A 24,779-nucleotide genomic window follows, 5' to 3' on the forward strand; every position below is an offset into this window, starting at 1 on the left:
CAGCTGCCTATACCAGCTTCTTCAGAAGGACGCCACGTGGAGATGGGAGACAAAGCATCAAGAAGCCTTTGACAAGCTTAAGGCATTGCTGCTCAGTCAGACCGTACTGGCACACTACGACGAACAGAAGGAGCTTCTTGTCTCTTGTGATGCTTCACCATATGGCATAGGAGCTGTTCTGTCTCAACGTGATGACCAGAATAGAGAGGCGCCAATCGCTTTTGCATCTCGGACGCTAGGGCCGGCAGAACGCAAATATGCTCAATTGGACAGAGAAGGCCTTGCTGTGGTGTTTGCAGCCCACAAGTTCCACAAGTATATTGCGGGAAGAAAGGTGACTTTCGTCACTGACCACCAACCACTGCTCGGCATACTGGGTCCACAAAAGCCAACGGCTCAAGTCCTTTCTCCACGGATGACCAGATGGTGCATCAAATTATCGGCGTATGACTACAGCATAATCTACAGGCGTGGCAAGAACCATCAAAACGCGGATGCGTTGAGCCGTTTGCCATTACAAGAACGTCTCGATGAACCCTGGCCTCCAGGTGACGTACTATTGTTCGAAGCGTTATCGAGACCTCCGTTGACTGCTGCCGAGATAGCACGCCTGACACAACAAGACAGCATCATGCAGAGGTTGTACAAGGCAGTGCAGGATGGTACAGTGGAGAAACTCACTGGAGATGAGTTTGCTCCTTACCGACGACGAGCGACCGCACTAGCACTACAGCGCGAGTGCATCACACTTGGATCCCGAGTGATCATACCGAGCTCAGCACGATCCCGTGTTCTGGCACTTCTGCATGCGGGTCACAGAGGCATGGTAGCCATGAAGAAGTGCGCAAGGAGCTACGTATGGTGGCCCGGAATGGACAAGGTGATCGAGGAAACGGTGCGACAGTGCCGTGAATGCCAAGCAACGCAAAAGAGCCCACCCAAAGCTCCTATTCCTACGTGGGACCGTCCCCAGACAGCATGGAACACGGTGCACGTTGACTTCGCGGGGCCACTACTCGGACGCACCTACTTAGTTGTTGTGGACGCATACACAAAGTGGGTGGAAGTCCGGCACGTGACACAAGCAACATCCGCGGCTGTAATCGACGTGCTCCGAAGCCTCTTTGCAACGTTCGGCATTCCCCGAAAGGTCATCTCCGACAACGGAAAAGCATTCATCTCCAACGAGATCAAGCAGTTCTATGCGTCGAACGGCATACAGGCTGCAACCTCACCAGCATATCATCCGGCAACAAACGGCCAGGCAGAACGCTATGTGGCGGAGCTGAAAAGAGCGCTGTTGAAAGATGCAGACAAGTCCATACAGTGCCGACTTGCAAGATTTCTGTATCGGCAGCACACGACAATACACACTACCACAGGTATGACACCGGCGAGAGCGATGTTCGGACGAGAATTGCTCTGCCCTCTCGATCTTCTTAAGCGGGAGACGGATAAGCGAAGTCCTGAGAGCCAGGAGGCATTGCAAAAATCACGCCGCTTCGCTATAGGGGATAGAGTGCTTATCCGGCAGTTTTTGAAAAAGCCAGATTGGATTGAAGGCGAAATACTGCGCCGCGTCGGACCACGATCCTGGCTTGTAAAAAGCGACCAAGGAAAGGTTCGGCGTCACCTCAATCACATGAGGAAAACGAGTCAGACCAGACAAACAACCCAATCGCGGACAGATTGGAGCGCAGCTGACGATCTCTTGGACGCAACGCCAGAAGAGACGCCATCGAGCTCAGCTGCTCAACCGCCTGAATCGCCCGAGATGCAAGATCACACTCCCTCGCAACCGTCGACGTCACAGGCAGTGGCCACTCGGCAACTGCGACCACCAGAGGTTAGGCGACCTCCAGACCGCTATGGAGACTTCGTCTAAGGGAGGAAGAGTGACATGTCGCCTTAGAAGACGACATTAACGAAGTGCGCGCGGGGCACTGGCGCTGTGGCACGAGCGCGAGCCTGGCGTCGAACGCTGGCCAGGAGTGACTCCAACGCCTGGGCTACGCTTTTGAACTTGTTCACGTTTCCTGTCCTTTAATAAATCGTCTACAGTCACAAGCGGCTGTACAGACGTAACAATTCGTGAAGAAGTTGCGCGTCAGCTTTCTCTTGTGGCCGAAGCATCCGCGCCAGTGACATCGTTAGACCCACGTCTACGTCAGGTCATTGAGACACAGGTCACGCAGGCACTGCCTCCATCGCCATCTGTCCCTACGCCGCTGACCTACGCTGCCGTCGTTGCTAGACCCCCAGCCCCACCTGTCTCTGGCGCATACAGGGGCACCGGGTCCTCCTACCCTACGACGCTGCCTACATACACGGCACCCCATCCCGTTTCGCCCCCTGCACCTTCTGTCGTTAACCCATGGCGCACCTTGGATAATCGGCCCATATGTTTCGCATGCGGTTTCGTGGGACATATAGCACGCTACTGTCGCCGTCGTAACTTCCAGCCTCCAGACCACGGGAATTCTGCAAATTACCAGGCTGCCCAGAATCCCCGGCGACCATCTTCTCCTATCACCGACTCATTGTCCCCACGACGCCCTGTCGATTCTCGCCGGTCATTACCGCCCCGTCGCCGATCGGTCTCCCCGATGCTTCGGCGCACGAGCCCCGCTCGAGAGGAAAACTGACAGCCGCAGTTCCGGAGGCAAGAACTGCGTCGTCGTCGAACTTTCTAAGACCTCCTCTTTGTCCGACCAACGAAATTGATGTGCTAGTAGAAGGTGTTGCTGTACGTGCACTTGTCGACACAGGCGCCGTCGTTTCTGTAATTAGTGAAAAACTGTGTCGCGATTTGAGAAAAGTTACAACGCCGCTTACGAATCTTGCTCTGCGTACAGCCACCTCCCATTTCTTCGCGCCGACAGCTCAGTGCACAGCACGCGTTTTTATTCAAGATGTTTAGTACGCCGTCAACTTTGTTGTTCTCCCACGTTCATCTTACGACGTCATACTAGGATGGGATTTCCTTTCTACCCATCAGGCCCTCGTCGACTGCGCTCGTGCCGAACTCACGTTGACGAATCCGTGCCTTGATATCGACCACCACAGTCCCTCCAAAGTGTTTGCCGCAGCTGACGTCCACATCGCGCCGTTGTCCGCCGTCCTAGTGTCTGTGTTTTCCTCTGCTGCCACTAACTCGACGCTCCTGTTCCAGCCAACTATAGCTAGTGTGCAACACCGAACCATCGTCCTCCCGTTTGCCGTCATCAACTTTTCCAATGGTTCGGCGGTACTTTATGCGTGCAACGTTTCTGCATGTCCGTACATCCTGCTACGCGGCGAGTGTCTGGGAAGCCTCGAGACCTTAAATTCTATTTTCGAAGACCCGATTTCTCCAGACAAGCCATGTTTACCGACTTGTGCCATTACACCCGCAACGGACGCTAATGAACCTATAGATGTATTCCGCAAGTCCATTGATTGTAACCTCACCCCTGGGCAGCAGGAACAGCTGATCAAGCTCCTACAGCGTTTTCGAGCCTCGTTTGACGACAATCAGCCTTCCTTAGGTCGAGCGTCATCTGTTGTTCACCGTATAAATACCGGTCAAGAGACGCCAATACGGCAGCGTCCATATCGTGTGTCGACTACCGAACGCCGTGCCATCAATGAACAGTTTCAGTTTCAGTTTCAGTTTCAGTTTTATTGAGCATTTTCTTCACAGAGTTGCGAAAAAGAAAACGCAAGGATAGGAGCAAAAAGCTGCTATATTAGCAGCTTGACGAGGCTCCTACCCCTTTTCACTTGGCATTACAAAATCAGCAGAGCACAAAACATGAAAAAACAATTTGACGTCGATTTTCAAAACTTCAATAAATTAGGAAATAAAAAGAAAATGCATCAAAATTACATCAGTTTCAGGTTTACATAAAATAAGCAAACCACATAGAGAGAAAAACAACAAAAAACAAAAGAAAACAGCGTGTGGTCAATCATGAAACAATGCACACGTTGCTAAACGGCTACCAAAGTATTACAAAATGATTATACAACGTTTACAACACTGGGTATGCGAAAAGCACGAGTTTTAATGCACAAGGAAAACACTGACGAGTGAAATGTTGTATGTTTTACTCGTAAAAAAAGCAACGAAAAAAAATGTCAAAGAAAGCAAACATTATAGGATGCCATGTTGCACAAGCACTATTATAGGGTGTTTCTTTTACATATAGTACTGTAGCCGGACAACTAGAAGATGCTAAACTACACGCCGCCATTTTGGATGAGAAGGTTCTTAAGTTGTTTTTTATGTATATTAAAGATGTCGATGTTTTTATTTTCAAACATGTTAAAACAAGCTGGAATACAGTGTTCAAGTCTTCTCAAACCGTGATTAGTTCGCGAATAAGGAACAAACCAGGAAGGCCTTTTCCGAATGTCATAATAGGATTGTGTATTTTTCCTGAGGTTACACAGTTTAAGAAAACAAGCGTTGTTTGATAGCAAGCTTTGTTTGTATTTCATAATAAGGTTGAAACTGTGTATGTGATCCATCGGTAAAATCTTATATTCTCTGAATAAATGACTTGTATGTGCGTCGTATGGTACGTTTGCAGGTTGACGGTTTGCAGGTTTGCAGGTTGAACAGGTTGACGACATGCTGACACGTGGCATAATCGAACCGTCAAGCAGTCCCTGGGCCTCTCCAGTTGTGTTGGTGAAGAAGAAGGACGGATCCATCAGGTTTTGCGTGGACTACCGGCGTCTCAACCGAATCACGCGCAAGGATGTCTATCCGCTGCCACGCATTGACGATGCTTTGGACTGCCTACAGGGAGCCGAATTTTTCTCTTCTTTAGATCTGCGCTCTGGATACTGGCAGGTACCCATGGCAGAGGCCGATCGTGAAAAAACTGCTTTCATCACGCCCGACGGGCTTTACGAATTCACAGTCATGCCCTTCGGCCTCTGCAACGCACCAGCTACTTTCGAGCGGATGATGGACTCTATCCTTCGAGGCCTCAAATGGAACGTTTGCCTTTGTTATTTAGATGACATTGTCGTCTTTTCAACCGATTTCGCAACCCATTTAACCCGCCTCGAGAAAGTCCTCGCGTGTATTTCTGCCGCGGGGCTGCAACTGAATCTGAAGAAGTGCCTTTTCGCTGCTCGAAAGCTTACGATCCTTGGCCGCGTGGTTTCAAAAGACGGCATTCTTCCTGACCCTGCCAAACTTACAGCCGTTTCAGCGTTTACCAAACCGACCACCATGAAAGAGCTCCGAAGCTTCATAGGCCTTTGCTCTTACTTCCGGCGCTTCGTCCGCAATTTCGCGACGATCATCGCTCCTTTGACCAAGCTCCTCGCCGGCTCTAGAGACCTTTCCGCCTGGTCTGCCACCTGTGACGATTCTTTCAATGAACTGCACCGCCTCCTCACGTCGCCGCCTATTCTGTGACACTACGACCCATCGGCACCCACAGAGATCCACACCGACGCTAGTGGTGTCGGGCTAGGCGCTATTCTTGCACAGAAGAAAGACGGCTTCCAAGAGTACGTGGTTGCCTACGCAAGCCGAACTCTTAGCAAAGCCGAAACCAACTATTCAGTCACTGAAAAGGAATGTCTCGCCATTATTTGGGCGATAGAGAAATTTCGACCGTACGTGTACGGGCGCCCTTTTGACGTCGTGACTGACCACCACGCCCTCTGCTGGTTGTCGTCACTGAAGGATCCAAGCGGTCGCCTCGCCCGATGGGCATTACGCCTCCAAGAATATAATATTCGCGTGGTCTATCGCTCCGGCCGGAAACATTCGGACGCAGACGCCCTATCCCGTTCGCCGCTACCCCCTGACCCGGACTGCTGCGAAAGTCTAACCTGTGATGCCACTGCCGTCACCATCGCCGAGATGCCATCTGAGCAACGCAAAGACCCTTGGGTTGCTTCGATTCTAGACATCCTGGCTGGGCACACGGCTTCCCCCCCTTCTCGCACGTTGCGTCGGCAAGTCGAGCACTTCGCCACTCGCGACGACGTGCTGTACCGACGCAACTACGCACCCGGTGGACGTCAGTGGCTACTTGTGATTCCACGTCATCTGCGATCCGAAATTTGTTCCACGTTTCATGACGACCCCCAATGTGGCCACGCAGGTTTCTTAAAGACTTATTCTCGCATACGTCTCCGATATTACTGGCGTGGCATGTACCGTTTTATACGACAATACGTTCGGGCCTGCTCGACGTGCCAGAGACGAAAAACTCCCCCTTGTCACGCCAGCGGTACCTTGCTACCCTTACCATGCCCGTCCCGACCATTCGACCACGTCGGCATCGATATCTACGGTCTCCTTCCCAACACCGCTGACGGTAACCGCTGGATCATAGTTGCCGTCGACCATCTCACGCGGTATGCCGAAACTTCATCCCTTCCCTCGTCTACAGCAAAGGACGTTGCGACTTTCGTTCTTCACAACATCGTATTACGGCATGGAGCACCTCGGGAGTTACTGAGTGATCGTGGTCGCGTATTCTTGTCAGACGTCATCACAGCATTGCTGCGTGAGTGCCACGTCATTCACCGCACTACAAGCGCCTATCATCCCCAGACCAATGGAATGACAGAGCGCTTCAACCGCACCCTTGGTGACATGCTGTCTATGTATATCTCGTCAGACCACTCCAATTGGGACCGAGTGCTCCCGTTTATCACGTTCGCTTATAATACCGCCATTCAAAGCACTACTGGGTTCTCTCCTTTTTTCCTCCTTTACGGACGCGAACCTTCTTGCACTATGGACACCATCCTTTCGTACAAACCTGACTCCTCAGAGTCCACGACTTTGTCTCAAGCCGCTACATACGCTGAAGAATGCCGCCAACTGGCAAGATCATTCACAACTCAAGACCAAGGACGCCAAAAACACCACCATGACGCATCAAATAACCCTACTTCCTACGATCCAGGTTCACTCGTCTGGCTGCATGTCCCTTCGGCTACACCTGGCCTTTCTACCAAGTTGGTCCCCAAGTATCACGGCCCATATCGTGTGCTACAAAAAACGTCACCGGTGAATTATCTCATCGAGCCACTGGAACCATCTTCTGACCAACGTCGTCGTGGCCAGGAAATTGTCCACGTCTCGAGACTTAAGCCCTGCTACGACCCTCCCGTGTTTACTTGTCCATAGGTCGCCAGGATGGCTCCTTATTTCGCGGGGAGTAATTGTAATGAATTAATGAATCTGAATAACGGACGCTCTGCTGGCAATGAAGAAGACGACGATGATCGGTGGCTGCAGTAGTAGCTCGCGCACGCCGTTCGCCATTAGCTAGACCTGCCTGTTAAAGCTCATTTTGCCAAGCTGCGTCTGAACTTTTCTCGACGTACAACACCTCTATTTTAAGAGAAGAGAAAGGCGGGGATGTTCACAAAAGACGAGAAAACGTAAAAATATGCAGAAAAAAACTGACGAGGCTGGAAGTAAGCCGCGGCTTGCCGCTGCAAAACTGGGCCATTGCGAAGACTAATGTGGTTGCTTCAAGGTACGCCTTACCTGAGGGCTGCTGGTCGTTTCTAGGTTGCCCCTAGCTTAATGCTAGGCCACAGCTATAGGTGATGCTAACTCTGTTTCTACGTTAATTCTCAACGAACAGAACTTCTTGCTAAACAAAATGCAGATAGTCACAGAGACACCCTCAGCAGAGACACCCTCCAGACACCCTCGCAGAGACACCCTCCAGAGACACCCTCTAGACATCTCCGACCTTTGCAAACAAAACCTGTGCTTAAACCAAGCGTGCTCCCGTACATCTTCAAGCGCTTCCACTCGGCGACAACTTTCTGTGCCAAGGCGGCCAAGGCTAAGGAGGCGAATCACGCTCATTTGATTGCTCCCTGGCATTTAGTCCTCTAAATAAATATTTGTATACGATTCTAGTTAACTGAAAAATTAGCCCTGAATATTTCATCTTTTAGGGGTTATATTTATTGAATAATCAGCTTTTGCATGGTGGAAAACTTTGTTTCATGCTCTCTCAGGCATTGTGATTTTTATGTCTTCTGTCGCTCTTATTCACTTCACCTTCAAGCAAAAATGCAGTGCCCCGGATGCAGCTCGTCGTTCTGTCCCAAGTGCATATACTTCAAACACTTCGTGCCCGAAATCTTTTCGAACGTGCTATGCACCTGCTATGTAGCCTTAAGTGAATAGACGCAGTGGGCTTAGGCGACGCGTAAAAAATTTTGGTCATGTTGCCTTTCAGAGCATTTCGTGGATCTGTAATGACAATTTCATGAAAATGTTTAGATTTTAATTATCCTTTTCTTACACTATTTTTATTCTAATGGTGATACCAGGCTCTGTTAAAAGGGTCGTTGTATTGTTTCACACTTTGCGCAGCTTTTAAGTCATTTGTTTTTTTACAAAATTGGCACTACACGCGTGCGTCGACAAAACATTCGTAGTTAAGTTGTTGAGATATGTGGATGATTTTCTCATTTTAATGCAATGGATTTATGAAATCGAGGATATTCTCGTGAATAGTGTCCTCGAATCTTTTAAGGCAAGTTCTTGTCGGCTAAGGTTCAGAATTGAGATGCCAGTAGATGGGTGCTTACGATTCGGCGATAATCACATCAGCTTTAATCACTCTAAACTCTGCTGGGCATATTGTTCCCGAAGTAAAAAAAAACGATCATCAACTATATGATTCAGCACCGTCAAATACCGTAAAGAAATGAAATTGCCATGAATAGCCTTCGAGCCTTGCAGCAATCAAGTTTTTTGTTAATTAGTTATGCTTGTACTCCATACGCACTAGCTAGCCCAACTCACTTCTCTAATATAATTCTCACCACTAGCACTGCTGGCTACTAGGCCCATAATATTAAGCTTTTTGAATATCCTCCACCAGTGTTGCACGCCGTTGAGAGAGAGAGAGAGAGAGAGAGAGAGAGAGAAACATCTTTGTTTTAGGCGGAGTGTTCAGGCAAAGTATATTTGTCAGTTGCTATTATGCATGGAGAGGGAGAAGGAGAAAGGAAAGCCTTTGAAGGGTTTAAGTAAAAATATATGTAAAAAATAATCAGATGCAGGCCTTCTAACAGCTGCCCCACGCAATGAATGGACAGTATAGACAGCTGGTCTTAAACATAAAAAAGGAAGAAATACATATTTATCGGCACAACACACACTTTGTCGCGTAAAAGATCAAAGATCAATCTGATGACAAGACCAACAGTTTCTATTTATAAGTGCGAGCAGTTCTGTGCTTTCCGCTGTTTCGATGAGCAGTGCGAGAGGACCAACATTCATGTTCAAGTCAAGAAAGAGGCATTCGTCGAGACTTTATAGGTTATCATGATGATGATGATTGACGATGATTTAATTTTGTGAGCGTAGGTCGTTGCATGGATCATTATGCATTCTTATCTGCAAATTTCTCATCTGCGGAATGAACTCAGCTATGTAATACGCAGAGCGCCATTAATATGCTCTAGTTCAGTCGTCCGTTTTGCGTTGCCCTGCTGCGTGACCAAGCCAATGATTAGCACAAGAGTGGATGAATTACAATGACGCATGCATTCTTGAATTCCGTTCCCTACTTTATGTTCCGCGTTCTGCGGAACGCAAAGCGCAGTACACTTATAGCTGCAGTAGACTCATAGCGCAGTACACTTAAAACCATGCTACTCTCATAGTGTCGAGAACAGCTGCATGAGGGAGTATTGTAATCACCGGTTATTTCCGTTCGAAACATGATTACATGAGAACTTGCTGTTGCATCTGTGCCATAATACTGCCTCGGTGATACTGCTGGGTGATCCAACTGAGTTAAATTTTAGAGCCAACACTTTGGTGATAAACTATTGTGAGCGTGTTTTGACACACAACGGGCTAATTTTGACATTTCACACGGCTGGTTTGTTGTTGGACATCTGAATATTTCCGTCATATTGTTCTCCCTGCCACCGTTCTACCACAATTATGATGAGTGACAAGAAAACGTGTGTTGGGCAACTTACTAGAAAAAGCACATTCATCACAAGACAGAAAACATGTCAGCAGACCATATAGCTCCCAGGTGGTAGCACTTCACGCGGCTATGGTGACTCATATAGAGGTGATGTCATTCACTTGCGGACGCACAACTTCAGGACCTTAACCCTCTCTGACGACCGCCATTTAGATGACAGAATGCAATAAAAAGAATGCAGCAAGCCAAATCGTTTGTACTAAACTACGTGGTTTCTTGAAAATGCTAGTGCGAATCTGACCACGAGAGGAATAATTGAATGCCTTCATTTGTCTCATCATTGTGAAAAGCAAAGTTGTTGTACCTTAATCGTTAACCAGATAACGTGCATACGTGGGCACTGAAGCAAGGAGGCAATGACCGATATGGCATGCGTGAGGGGAGGTTTTTCTCGCAATCGTTTGTTTTCTTACCTTTTTGCCACGAGTATAGTGTTCTGAATTTTCCCGCTTAACTGAAGCTATAGCAGTTTTTTTTTTTTGCGCGACAACCAATATTCCATTTACGAACTAAATTTCATAATATATTCTTTGCAAACAAGTAAAGAATAATTCAGCCATTGCCTTCTCTCCATCGTTATATTTATGACGAGTTGGCGCGTACGTAGACGTGGCTTTCTTTACGACGTGAATTATGGTAAGTTTTTCTTTCACTTTATTCGAGTTCCTTGTAAAAGAAAGCTACGCCCACGTATCTACAAAATACTTTACATTATATTAACAATTGAATAATTAATGATGAACGAATAATTAACAAGTGATCCAATAAGAAATGCTAACTAGTTCAGAGTACGCTAGTACACACCTGTATCAGGCCGATGTATGTGATGTAACCAGGCTGTGCGAAGACGGAGTCGGCGCACGCATCAGCCCTGAAGTCAGTCCGTGCACCATAACCAAAAAACCCATGGCAGTGCTGGTCGGCAGGTACTCTTGCAGTTGCACGTCCAGTGTAAGTGTCAGGCCTGCGTCATCGTGTTTTCTTCTCCTTGTTAAGGTAATAACGTGGCGGAAAAATGAAAATTTAGTAACAGTTAGCGTGCAATACAATGGGCTGGAGGCGGAGCAGCTAATGAGCTGCAAGGAAAGACGTAAGTTGAGTAAAGTGCGTTCGCTCTTTAAGCAGTCTCAATGTCCAGTTTCAAATAAATACTCGCACCTAATGAAGCCAAGGAAAGTATCAGAGACGTTAATTACGCTGTTTTATGTGTACTGTAGGCATTGTGATATAAAATCGAAGTAATTAAAGTGGACGAAAATACAACTTGGCGTTGTCAGGAACCAAACCTGCAACCATCCGATTATGCGCCCGATGCTCTTCCCCGATGAGCTACGGTGGTATCTGTCCGCACGTCCACTTTGTAGGGTATTTCTAAGTGTTGGTCAGCGACACATGCTGCCATGACAGCGAGTGTGGAGCACTTTCTCTTCGCCAGCTGGCGTCACGTAATACGTAAACTATTAACGCATGGACATTTAACCAATAAGCCCTCGCATAATACCTGAATGCGTCAATTCTGCCAAAACCCTTGGCCGGCGAACTCATCAAGAGGACTCACTCAAACTTAGATTGAGCCAGCCTGAGTCCGAGTGAGTGCCATTTGTAAAAATTTAAGGAAGTCTGAGTTCGAGTAAGTCCTAAGGGTGAGGTATATTTCATGAATGAGTCAAACTGATGTTCACATTGTTTTGCTAAACTCTTGTCCTATCTACTTAGCTTCAGCATCACTATCAGCCTTACGTCAGGTCACGTTTATACTAATTACGTCTACTCCAACGTCAACAATGTAGCGTTCATTCACCAGCTCAATATTGTTTAAATTGATGTGCGATTTATTCAGGGAGTGAGGTGGGTATACTTTTTCTCCACTATTTTTCATAGGAAGGGCTTGGTAAAAAGATCTCGTGTTAGACATCCCTTTCAATAAAAATGTTCTTAGTGGCGCTACCACTGATAACTCGTATTTAAAAATACGAGATCAAAGCATTAAGTCAAGTCCCGATTATTCGAAATATTGGAGTTGAAAGGTATTGACGCCTCGGATGAACAGCTAATAAACTCATGAGCTGACTCACTCTTAGTCAGATATAGCCGTGAGTATATGAGTGTGGGTGAGTTCAGGTGAGTAATGTTTTCGTCAGCTTGTGTCCGACTGAGTTCGAGTGAGGAAACTTTTAGTAAGTCCACGTCTGAATGAGCGTGGTTGAAGAAACACAGGGGTAAGTGTGAGTTCGAGTGATCTCTATGGGAAAGGAGTGTTTCATGAGTGAGCCCTAAATTTTTTGCTGACCAACGGCCGGAACGAGACTCGTAGAGTATGCATGAGCATAAATACCACACAAAGTGAACAAAACGACAACCACCGTAGCTGAATTGGTGAAAGCACCGGGTTGTCCGCCATTCCTATGACAAAGAATTAGGATTTTGTAAATGCCACTCTATAGCCATAAGCGATAAAGAAGGGTGGCTTCTTTTCGGTCAAACCTAGTGGGCATGTGGAGAGTCATCAAAGAGGACAGGTGGTGTTGACGATTCGTCTCGTTGCTTGGTGGGCACCATAGTGAAAACGTGATTTCTCACGCAAATAGTCGAAGATTACTGGCAGCATCGGTCCGAGAAAGTGGTATGGCTTCTTTTCGTATTCCTTCAAAAGCTGCCCGCGCGGCAGTATCGGTGTTTGTTTGCTATGACGCCGCAGTGACTAGGCAGCCACTTAAACGTCACATGATGCCCTTTCTCGTGTGAAGTGTGGAGAAGGCATCGAATTTCAAGAACAAGCTGTTCGTACGGCTCGCGACGCAGTGCTGAGAGCACAGATTGTAGGGCAGCCCTTGAGTCACTGAATATCGACAATTTTTGCGGTGGTTCCCGATCGACCACACAAACTGCAGCGCGCAAAGCAGCTAGTTTCGCTGCTGTAGATGCCATGGAGGGGTCAGTCCTAAAGCTGATGGTAACACCTCTTGCTGGGACAACTACTGCACCTGACGAATACTGGCGGTTCGTGGAGCCATCGGTATATGTATGTACACTGAATATTTCTCGTGCAAAAGAAGAAGAGACAGTTGTTTCAGCACGGGCGATGAAAGCTCAGATTTTCTTCGGATCCCTGGTACACTAAGATGCACTAAGGGTCGAATAAGACACCAAGGGGGTATTGATGGTTTAGATGCAGGAGTGATGCCCGAGGAAAGTTTCTCGTTGTACTTCACAATCATTTTAGCGAACGAAGGCAACAGTGCAAGGTGATGACAGGGAGCACGTGCGAAGTGTCTGATGTGCGTTCGCAGGACTTCTACAACAATGTGAGTCTGTATCAGATAGTCGCCAGCAATTCCAATTGTTGCCTCTGTTGACATACATCTGGGCAGACCAAGGCACACTCTCAGTGCTTGGGCCTGTACTGCCTGTAGAACACGAACATTGGTATCGCAGGTATTGCTAAGCACGGACAAGCTATATCTCAGGAAACCGAGAAATAGGGCTCTGTAGAGCTCCATCATTGCGTCTACTGACATCCCCCACGTCTTTCCCGCCAGAACCTTGAACAATTGAGAAATAGCGGTCAGGCGCTTCTTTATATAGGCCACATGCGGACTCCAACAGAGGTCTCTATCAATAATTATGCCCAGAAACCGGTGGGTTCTGGCGTAAGAAATTGGTTGCCCGCCGATTGAGACGACATAAGGGGTCATTGCTTTGCGAGTGAAGGCCACCAGCACGCATTTTTCTGGTGATATGCTGAGACCTGGTTTTAACAAGTAGTTGGCAATTATAGTTGCTGCTCTTTGAAGCTGGGAACATATCTGAGGACGTGTGACTGACGAAGTCCAGGCACAGATGTCATCTGCGTATATTGAGATTTTAATAGTACTTGGCAAGTATTCAGCAAGACCAATTAGTGCAAGAATAAATAGCGTAGGGCTAAGAACTCGGCCTTGAGGAACACCCTTTGAAGTATAGCGTCGCGTAGTTGGGCCATCTTCTGTTAACACAAAGAATGATCTTGAAGCCCGGTGACTCAAAATCTACCGAAAGACTCGACCACCAAGGCCAACCACCACAAGAGCACCCAAAATGGCTTCATGTAGTACATTATCATACGTGCATTTTACATCTAGAAACAAAGCTTTAGATAGTCGCTTACGGGATCTTTCGTGCTGAACGTACGAACCTAGATCAACGACATTGTCAATGGAAGAGCGGTCGCGTCGGAAACCAGCCATAGAACTCGGATAAATCTTGTAGTATTCAAGATACCACTCCAAGCAGTCTAGTATCATCCGTTCCATTATCTTCCCTACACAGCTGGCCAGTGCTATTGGGCGGTATGAGGCGAGTTCGAGTGGGGATTTGCCCTGCTTCAAGATGGGTAACAAGCGGCTTACATTCCTGTCGTCAGGAACATCGCCATCCCGCCACGAGATGTTGTAAAGGCTCAACAGTTCTCTCCTTGCACCTTCCCCAAGGTTGCACAAAGCTCGGTACGGAATACCATCTGGGCCCGGAAAAGTTGAACGCCTGCAGAGAGCTAGTGCCGCCTCGAGCTCCTCCATTGTAAAAGGGAGGTTCATGTGGTAGTCACGGAAACGGGGGACGTCACATTCACTGGAGAATCTGGAGTAGTGGCTTGGTTGGCGATCTGCGCACAGAAAGCTTCTGCGACATCGATGTCTTGCCTCCCTTGAAACAGAGCGAGCGCCTTGAACAGAAACCGCTGTTCCGTAGGGTGACGCAGACCTTTCTCCGTTTTCCAAACGTGTGAGAAAGGCTTGCGAGGGTCTAGTGACTCGCAAAACGTTGTCCATCGTTCCGACGCTAATCTATCCATGCGACGCCGAATCTTCTTTTGCGTCCTCCTGGCTCCCCTAAGATCGTGAATTGATTTTGTACGCCGATACCGATGCTCCGCCCGGCGTCGAAGAGCTTGGAGTCGCTCCAACTCTACGTCAAAGTCGTTTCGTGTGGAAGATATGGTCACCGTGCGAGGGGCGTTTTGCATTGTGCTCTTAACTGTTTGCTTCAACCCAGAGCGTAAGCCATCGCTGCAAGCATCTTCCATGTCAGACTTGAAGTTTGTCCAATGGACTGCTCGAATTGTCGTCCCTGGACCACAGCCAGACAAGCCTTTGATGTTAAGGTAGATTGGAATGTGATCACTTCCTCGTTGCTCAACATCTGGAAACCACTTGACGTATCTCGCGAGGGAGTTGGACACAAAAGCAAGGTCGAGACAGCTGCCGTATGTCACCCCTCGAAGAAAAGTGGGGCTATACCATCGTTAGGAATAGGAAGGTCATAGTTTTAGGCGATGTTTGCTAACTTGCGTCCTCTTGCATTTGTCCGCGTACTTCCCAATTCGTGATGGTGGGCATTGAAATCACATATGATGACCCATAGTGCAGGACACACTCTCGAAATATACGCTAATCTCCTGGAGTTGAGATTACTTGACGGCGATATATAAGCGCCTATGAGAGTAAACATGAGTTTGTTCTTTTTCACAGTGATGCAGACATACTGATTGTCATCGTGAGGCGCAATCGGTTGCACAACATACGTCAGTTCACGACGAACAAAGACGATGATTTTGCTGCACGCACCGTTTGTTGAAGACATGACAGCTTCGTACCCCGATAGTCTTATTGGTTTCGACGAATTAGGTTCACAAATGGCGATGAGTGGAAACACATTGGTGAACACAAACTGACGAAAATCTGAAAGGCGTGTTTTTAGTCCTCTGGCGTTCCATTGGATGACGGATGCAGCCTTGACTTCTTTACGAAATGATGAGGTGTGAGTAGCCATCTTCCTAGTTGAGATATTCAAGCACTGGGCTTAGGGCGTCTAATACTCCAAAAACGCTTCGAGCAGATGCTGTCTTCATGTCTACTAATATCGCTCGGATGGCTTGTATGAGGGAACGCAGCACCGAGATCACTTGAGAATCTGTTTTAGGCAAATCTTTCATGGCTGGAGACGGCTCTACTGTGGCCGCAACCTGCTGAGGTTCCTTGGCAGAAGAGCGGGTCGGGAGTGTGGGCCATTCCTCCGGAAAAGGAGACTTCTCCCCTTCTTTCGTAGAAGTGGTGGGTCCTTTCGCGGCGCTACTGGGTGGAACCGCTAAAGAGTGGGAACTAGCATTTCAGGAATGTGCCTTCTTTGAAGATATTCGATGATGCCGACGCCGACGTCGAGGCCGACGCCGGACTACTTCGGCTGCCTCCCTGTGTGTCGAGTTGTCTCGGGCCATTTGTCTGAGAACCGCGCGCTCCTTTTGGATTCAAGGACAGTCTTTCGACGAGGCAGCATGAGGACCACTGTAGTTGGCGCACTTCAGAGTAGTCGCCCGACTGGCGTCTTCGGCATGAGGTTCAGCGCAACGGGGCAGAGTCGTGAGTTGGGACATACGCCCTTGACGTGTCCTAGCCTGAAGCACTGATGACATTCAAGTGGCTTTTGGATGAATGGCCGAACCAGATGTCGGAAATCTCCAACTTTAACGTGAGACGGTATGCAGTCTCCCTTGAAAAACACTTTTACGCAGCGCGTATTTCCAAGGCGCCACACTTGCGTAATGACAGTTCCCTCGTTTGCAGGCTTGATGAGGGTAGGCAAGTCGCAAGTCAACATTAAAAATGGCAATTTCGATGTCATAAATTACACCAGCGATTGATTTATCATCAATCGGGATAAAGGGACGCAATTTAATGTCGCCTAGCTCAGTCATTTGCTGCAGTTGTCCTAGCGCACTCACATCGTCCACGTCAATGGCGAGAATATTCTTCCTCGGGTATATTCTTACGTCCTTAATTTGATCTGGTACCGCACATTCCAAAGCAACAGAAAGGGTTTGCCTGTTCAGAAGTCGTATGTTGCTTGAGGGATCTTCCGGCATGAAGATGATAACGTGCGGCCAGCGCGCAGGCCTTGACTGTACAGTAGCTGTACTTGCAGAAGCTAATGCTGATGCTGATGTATCCGCAGTCTTTCTCTTCGCCCTCTTACCCCGGACAGGTTTAAAGCCGTCATCGGATGTGTCGTCTTTCGACATGGAATACAAATCAGTGTCTTCAGTGTCACTGGGGGAGCCAGCTCGCTTTCTTGTGGTTGACAGGTGTTAGTACCTCTGACCAGGCGGGACTCTGGCATTTTCCATGGCCATCACCGCGAGACGGGGAGGCGAGGCACCTTGAAAAACCGATGGTTTCACTAAAAAAGTACAGAGCGCAGAAATAGGCTGGTTGGTTGGTTGGTCCCAAGAGGAATGGCTCAACCCACCACGGGGGATCAGCCATGAATCGCGCGGCAGTGGGTTACAAAATAAATAAAATATGGTAAAATATATGAAATAGACTAAAGAAGAAAATAAGTAATGAGTATGTACTTATGAGATTAGCATGGTAGCCGGTTTGATTCTTTTATATAGTTATATATGGCTCCATATATGTCCCTGTTGCAATGACCTAGTTCCGAAGCTTCTAGGGAGAGTAGTACCGTTTCAGACAGCTCTAGCCCGTGTTTTTGGAAAGCTGGTATTAGAAATTTTTTTCTTAAATTTTGATACCTGTGGCATTCTGTGAAAAAGTGCTCTATAGTTTCTGTTTGCGTACAATAGTGACAATGAGGGGAAGGAACAAATCAGGTCTGTATAAATAAAAGTTTAAAGGTGGAATCCTACATCGCAATTTAATAAATGTCACTTCGAATTGTCTTGTTGCACACCAAGTGCTGTACCACTGAAACTTAAGGTGCTGAAAATCTGCGCCATTGAGAACAGAAGAGTTTGTGTATTCCTGGAGTATACAGAAATTCCGAAATCGCGTGATTGTATATAAGCGGCTGGGTCTTAGAATATTCAGGATGGGGCCCTGAATGGATTCTGCCGCCAGTGTGTCCGTCGCTTTATATAGTATTAGTTCAGTGTGACCTGGCACCCAAACCAATCGGATAACACGAACGTGACTGGGTATATACGTATGGAATTCTAATAAACAAGGCGATGTTTTTGTTGCTGTCAAAGCAGTGCAAACTGACAAAGAATCAGTTAGTATAACAGCCGAAGAAATATATGTTCGTAGCTTGCGTATGGCCAGAATCACTGCCATTAATTCTGCCTGGAATATTGGCGTAAAATCGGGCAGTCGCAGTGAATAAGACCAATCTAATGCTGTTGAGTAGATGCCCACTCTAGCTTTCTCGGCATTAACGGAAGCATCTACGGCTATAACTGAACTTATCTGTAGGCTATTGAGATGGTCTCCGAGCAACCCATTCAAATATTTTATCAGCAAAAGTTTAGCATTTTTTGGAAATCTGTTGTCAAACTCTATTCTGACCGTAGGATTCCATACCTGTGAGAAACTCATATCACGGATTTTTACCCCTGATGGGTGTAAGAGTTCTTGCACATAAACTATTTGAGGTTTACGTAGCCGAGACCCCTCACAATCAAAAAAATATGGGAGGCTCTCTTATAAATACATATTGGGAGCGTCTCTGTGGGGAGGCGTAGATCTTCATAAATGTTTGAACAATCAGTATGCGAAACCTGGTTCGTAGAGAGGGCAGATGTGCTTCATGATAAAGAACATTAGTGGCGACAAACTTAGGGAGGCCTAAACATAGGTGCAATGCCTCACGCTTTATGGAAAGAAGCGGACGTAATTTATAAATGGGTCCCCCACAGAACAACACACATCCAAACTCTAATATTGGGTGGACATACATGCAATATGCCATCAACAAAGCTCTTCTACGCATTCCCATTCGACCATTGCTGATGCGCTTGAGCAACCCAATGGCACGTAATCCCCTAGACGCAATATACTGAATATGTGAACTCCAATTAAGATTTGAAGTGTATCTTATACCCAAATATTTTAAGGAGTCTACCTATGGAATGAAGTCTTGTCCGTACATCAGTGCTATTCTGCCAGGAGAACTCAATGGAAATTTAATAGCACTTTTCTTAATATTAAGGGACACGCGCTGGTCACTAAGCCATACTTTAATAGCATTTAAATATGATTGTAAAATGTTGTACAACGAGTGTATGTCATTTGAAGCTGAAAAAAAAGCTATATTGTCTGCGTATACATATACTTGCACTTTATCGTTGGTAGGGATAGAGCTTAATAATATATTGAATAAAATGGAAGCAAGAACGGATCCCTGAGGAACTCCCGGCCCTTGTCTGTTTATAATGTTGTTAAGATAGCCCATTCTGCGAACAATAAAATGTATGTCAATTTAAAAAAACTTGAATTCATAAAATTATATACTTGGGAACGTTCACGCTTCGAAGTCTACTAATCAAGATGGCGTGCTCCACACTGTCGTACGCCTTAGCAATATCTAAAGCCACAAGAGTGACGTATTGCTTTCTGTGCCGAGCAAGTTTAATTCTAGCTTCCAGGTCAACATGCGCACACTATATAGAGTAGCCAGGTCTAAATCCAATTTGAAATTCACTCAATACATTATTTTGCTCTATCCATTTTTAAAGATGTCGATATAGAACCCGTTCTATTAGCTTAACAAGATTACAAGTAATGGAAATTGGCCTAATGTTGTCTATAGCATAACCAGCTACCTGTTTTTAAGTAGTGGTGTTACTTTAGCAACTTTCCAGTGAGGATACACCCAGGCATTTTCTATAAAAAATTTACAAAGTTAACGAGATCGCTGGGAGACAAATCAAACATAATTTTTATCATCGCTGTTGTTATGTTATCAGGACCTGGAGATGAAGCTGGTAGTGATTGTACCACCTCTGATATTTCTTCTAGTGTTGTTGCATTGTATTCATTAGCTTTTTCTGAGTCGGGCAAAAGGTGGGGTAATACCAATGTAAAGCGATCTTCTAAGCCTTTCCCGATCGTTTCCAATGACTGCGACAATTCTGCAGGTGATAAACAAATCTATTCTGGATTTATTGGTGTCGGAACAATCTTCTGTATCGTAAGAGTCTAAAAAGGGCTCTCTTATTTTTTGTCTCCGACATGTAACTGTAATGCCTAGAGTTGTACTCTTCTTTTGCTCTCTCAACCGTTTGTCTGAATATAGCAGCAACATATTTATAGTCTTTCCAGTTACATGGACACTGGTTGTAGATTAGTTTCTTCCAAGCTGCCTTTCGTCGCCTATAATCGTGATCGCAGTCAGTGTTCCACCATGGTGAATGAGTAGTACTGCTAGTTGACTGTTTAGTGAATTTATATTTATTCATAGTGGCACCCAATAGCTGACATAAATTAAGGGCCTTTGCCTGCTCGCTTTGAGCTGCCTGTTCATTTAAGCCTAATCGTAATCTATTTTTTAATTTGGTGTAATTAACATATTTCGGACATATTGATTTGTCGAAGTATGTGGGCATATTATTTCAAAGAATATTGGAAGGTGATCACTATTTGTGGCTGCTGTAATGGTGGACTAGGACGAAATGATACAAACTGAGTTAGAAAAAGTCGGGTCTATTGCATAACGTGATAGACCAGATATATAAGGGGGGATCTGGAATTCACACACTGAACGCCATTCAGACTGGCCCATTCTAATAACCGTTTTCCACTGGCATCGGATCTATAACCCCATGTTATGTGGTGCGAATTGAAATCTCCTGCGAAGATTATATTCTTTCTACACGCGGCTACTGCAGAATCTAATAAACTAGTATTCACAAAACCTGTTGGGAAATAAGCATTGATTATTGAAAATGATGTACAACCAAAAATAGATATATCTATTGCTAAAATTTCACGCTCTGTCGATGTAAACTGATATGCTATCTGCGCTCTATGGGCAAATCTCGTAGAGATGAAAATTGCTAACCCCCCTCTACATGTACGGCGATCTAAACGAAAGCAGTGATAGCGTCTAAGATTAAAACTTTTTCCCGTAGATAACCATGGTTCATGTCATAGAATTATTTCAGGAGAAAATTCAGTACAAAGATGTAAAAGATCAGTACCTGCAGCGAGAATTGAGCGACAATTCCACTGAAGCACTTTCAATGACACTATTATGAAGGTATACCAGCGCCCTCAACTGCCATCTGAATGATGTTGTCCTTTAAGAAATCATCCTTCGTCAGTGGACGAAGGATGATTCCTGGCACTTTTTTTACTTCAATTTATGAAGGATGGTGGATTTCGGTGAGTAAGGGGAAGCCCGGCGTTTTGTGGCTCTATTGTCCAAATCCATATTTTCAACAGTTTGTGAAGTGGTCTCTGAACCACTCCCATCGTGCTGTTCACAAGGAGATGGAAGAGTATCACTGTACTCCAACGCAGTTTCTGCACCAGACGCAGTTGCTGGCGTCTGGTTCAGTTTCTGGCATCTGGACAGAAATAAGCGTTCTTCTAAAGAGACACTTCTTCCTTCTCCTCCAGCGAATAGGGCTTCACATTAAATGCAGCTTGTGCTGGTGCATGAAGCGCCACCTTCTTGAAGGGCCCATAAACTAACTCCAATAACTTTATAGCGTTTAAAGTAAACGTGCAGATTAAGTTCATGACGCCGCACGATCTACAATGCCAAACGTGGCAGCGAGACGAGTCGCAGGCACCCCACAAATTCTAACAAACAATCGCTTCTCCTATCTATGCATTTCGGCACTCGCCCAGGATGAGAGACGAATTGGCGAACGCTGCATAGCAAAGAAAATAGCAAAACAAGCGGATTCTTTTGGTTCATCAAGCGCGTGTAACTCCGCTACTATGGCACTGTTTCGAAAAATTCTCATGACTGAGTGTACACTGTAAACTCGACAGATTGATTGATATGCAGTGTTTGACTTCCCCAAACCACCATATGATTATGAGAGACGCCATACTGGAGGGCTCCAGGAAATTTCGACCACCTTGGGTTTTTTAACGTGCACTCAAATCTGAGCATTTTCAAACAGCATTTTCGCCTCTATCGAAAATGCAGTAGTCGTAGCCCGGATTCAATCCCGTGACCTGCGGGTCAGCAGGCAAGTACCTTAGACCACCGCAGCAAGGCATTCACTGTAGGCTCATGCACGACTGCAACACCAAGTAAATTTCAAGTCCTGGGTGGTTTATTAGCCCTTTAAGTACCCGCGAGTACTTCATTGTATGGTTTCACCTCCATGACGGTCTTCAAGCCCCCAGTATAAGACGAATCATGCATGCTTTCCTTACTTCTGGGATTTGTGGGTAGCCTCTGTTGATACTGCAGCAGTCTTTCGCCTATTCTTTATCAGCTTCACCAATATTTCTCATTAGTTTCAGTATAGCTACGCATCGAAGCGTATATTTTCCTTCCGAGCCCAGCCTTTGAAGCTGAAAAATGCCACTCACTCGCTTATCGCCCATATATTCTACGGTGAAGCATTGACTTGCACATTCTTCAAGCTGTAGCCTAAACATTATTTTATTGTTCACTAGTCGGCGGGACATGCATGTGCGTGTGTGTTTCGACGTAGTGTAGGAAGTGAAAAAGACTTGACCTTTACAAAAACACAATGCTATCGGACGTCTTCACGTGTTGAATGCTGCCACAGTTACGCAGCGTAAAAGTAACAATGTCCAAGCTAAACATGAAGGATGGATGAGTAGAGGGTCTTTTTTCCCTTTAGCCTTATAGCTGACCTGTTGATGCATCATTGCACATAGTACGGAACCCGCCACTAGCCACTTTAGGCTATAGGTCTGAATAATTCTTGTAGACGCACGTCTTCGCTCATGACAATAATGTTTCATTGACAGACCGACTGACTGACTGATAACTTCACAGCTTATCTAGCATAACTACCATAACTATTCTAAATTAGCCTTCATAACGTCTTTTGGCATCTTGGAAGCGAGCATCACTACCGGAAGGCCTTGGACAAATAGATACATATTTTGAGCAGCTTCGTGCAATATCACAGTGTTGATGGCACACAGTTCGCTGTGGAAAATCGCACATAGTCATTTCTCTCACCGGCGTTCGGTGCCGAAACGGTGTGGTAGTTGAAGATGGAGGCGTTGTGTTGCTCCTGCCCATGACAGTTGAGGCAGTAACAGTTGCCGTATCGCGAGTCCAGGCGCCTCCGGTACAGCCTGTGCGACCAGTTGCAAATAAGACATAAGCGCACTAGTTGTTTTCGTATCGTGTAAAAGACAATATGAAGATTTAATACAACAGAAGTCCGCCTCAGTGGAGCAGTCGTTACGGTACCCGGCTGCTGACTTGGAGGTCGTCGGTTCGATCCCGGTTGTGGCAGTTACATTTCAATGAAGGCGAAGTGGCAGAGGTCCATGCGCTGTGCTATGTTAGTGCAAGTTGAATAACACCAGGCGGTCGAAATTTCTGGAGCACTCCACTACGGCGTCTCTCATAATCATATCATAGTATTGTGACGTAAAACACTGGATATTATTATTATTATTATTATTATTATTATTATTATTATTATTATTATTATTATTATTATTATTATTATTATTATTATTATTATTATTATTATTATTATTATTATTATTATTATTATTATTAAAAGAAGGTAAGGAAAAAATACGCATGTTGCCCAAAGCGTGCGGAGTACGTTGTTATGACTCAATAATATTATCTCATGTTTTACGTCCTAAGACCACAATGTGGTCAGCAGCAGAGCACTCTATAGTTACTGATCAACCGCGGTGGATTTCGTTATGACACAGGTCATGCGAATAAAATATATGAAAAAAAGGCGAGAAGTGGACAAATATTCTGTAAAGCTCGATTATTACACACTGCCAGGAGGGCAACGTTGCAATGCATTACGTCTAGCACTTTCATAGCCGTCATGTCTATACCTGTCTTACGATAGAAGCGAAAAGCGTGCACAAAGGACGAAAGACAAGGAGCTGAGACACACAGGCGCTGGCTTGAAACAATCAGCGCTCGTGTGTCGCAACCTCTTTTCTATACTCGTCTTGTGCACCCTTAATTCCTATGATGTGTGACTAACATACATAAACACTCACGTTTGTGAGCCAATAATCCCGTATCAGCCTGCGGGGTCACATGTGAAATCTGTATGTTTTCACGCACGTAAGAGACCATACTTATGAGTGTATCAGCCCCTAAATTACCTTATAAACTTAGGGGCATTAACCTGTGGACTGAACAAGCAGGATTCCACTGCTGCGAAAAGCAAAATGCTGTGCATAGTGGAAAATTAGTTTATTTGTTGATTTGTTTGTCGATATATTTATTTATTTATTATAATGTCAATGGCATTATAACAAGCAAGGCTTCCGAGCTTGGCCGTCAATCAAAAACTGCTGTGTATCTACGTGCGTTCAGTTACAACAAGTGACGTGTAATGCTATGTTCAAGAAAATGCTACCAATATAACAGAGATAACGCTATGCATGCCTTTAGGGCCGCGACAAGCAACGTCCAGGAAACCCACCACTTAAAAGTCCACGACGTTCTCAAGATTACAGCCTACCATAGATGAAGACTAAAAACCGTTCATACTTTAGGCTAATGATCTTCAACTCGCTCGCACCAGACTAAAAGAGAAAAAAGACACCAGGCCTTCGCGGTAGGTGCAGCACAGTCACAGTGAAAGCTAGAAGAGTGGCCTTTCAGAGCCTTTTCATAACACTCATTAGGTAACTACTGCAAGCACACTTGCTTGGTACCCACTAGGGCATTAATAATAAACTTTTGGGTAGTAGGCCGGCATTCACTGTGCTATTTTTCGTATCCGCTAAACAAGAAGCGCGGTATCCACTAAACAATTGCAAGGAACTTTGTACCAATTGTCCATGCTGTGGCTGA

The 24,779-nt window shown here is 46.0% G+C and overlaps 1 protein-coding gene across 1 annotated transcript in view; it reads right to left on the reverse strand.

Moving 5' to 3' along the window:
- The window catches only part of LOC142793193 (uncharacterized), a 58,691-nt gene extending 44,279 nt beyond the window's left edge, over nucleotides 1–14,412 (reverse strand). The window contains exons 1-2 of the mRNA XM_075885757.1: nucleotides 14,387–14,412; nucleotides 10,803–10,929 (exon numbers count right to left, since the gene is read on the reverse strand). Of these exons, the coding sequence (XP_075741872.1) occupies nucleotides 10,803–10,929; nucleotides 14,387–14,412 (153 nt within the window). The remainder of the gene's footprint in view (nucleotides 1–10,802; nucleotides 10,930–14,386) is intronic.
- Nucleotides 14,413–24,779: the final 10,367 nt, after the last annotated feature.

This window comes from Rhipicephalus microplus, chromosome 2 (assembly GCF_043290135.1).
Source record: "Rhipicephalus microplus isolate Deutch F79 chromosome 2, USDA_Rmic, whole genome shotgun sequence".
In the NCBI taxonomy this organism is placed as follows: domain Eukaryota; kingdom Metazoa; phylum Arthropoda; class Arachnida; order Ixodida; family Ixodidae; genus Rhipicephalus; species Rhipicephalus microplus.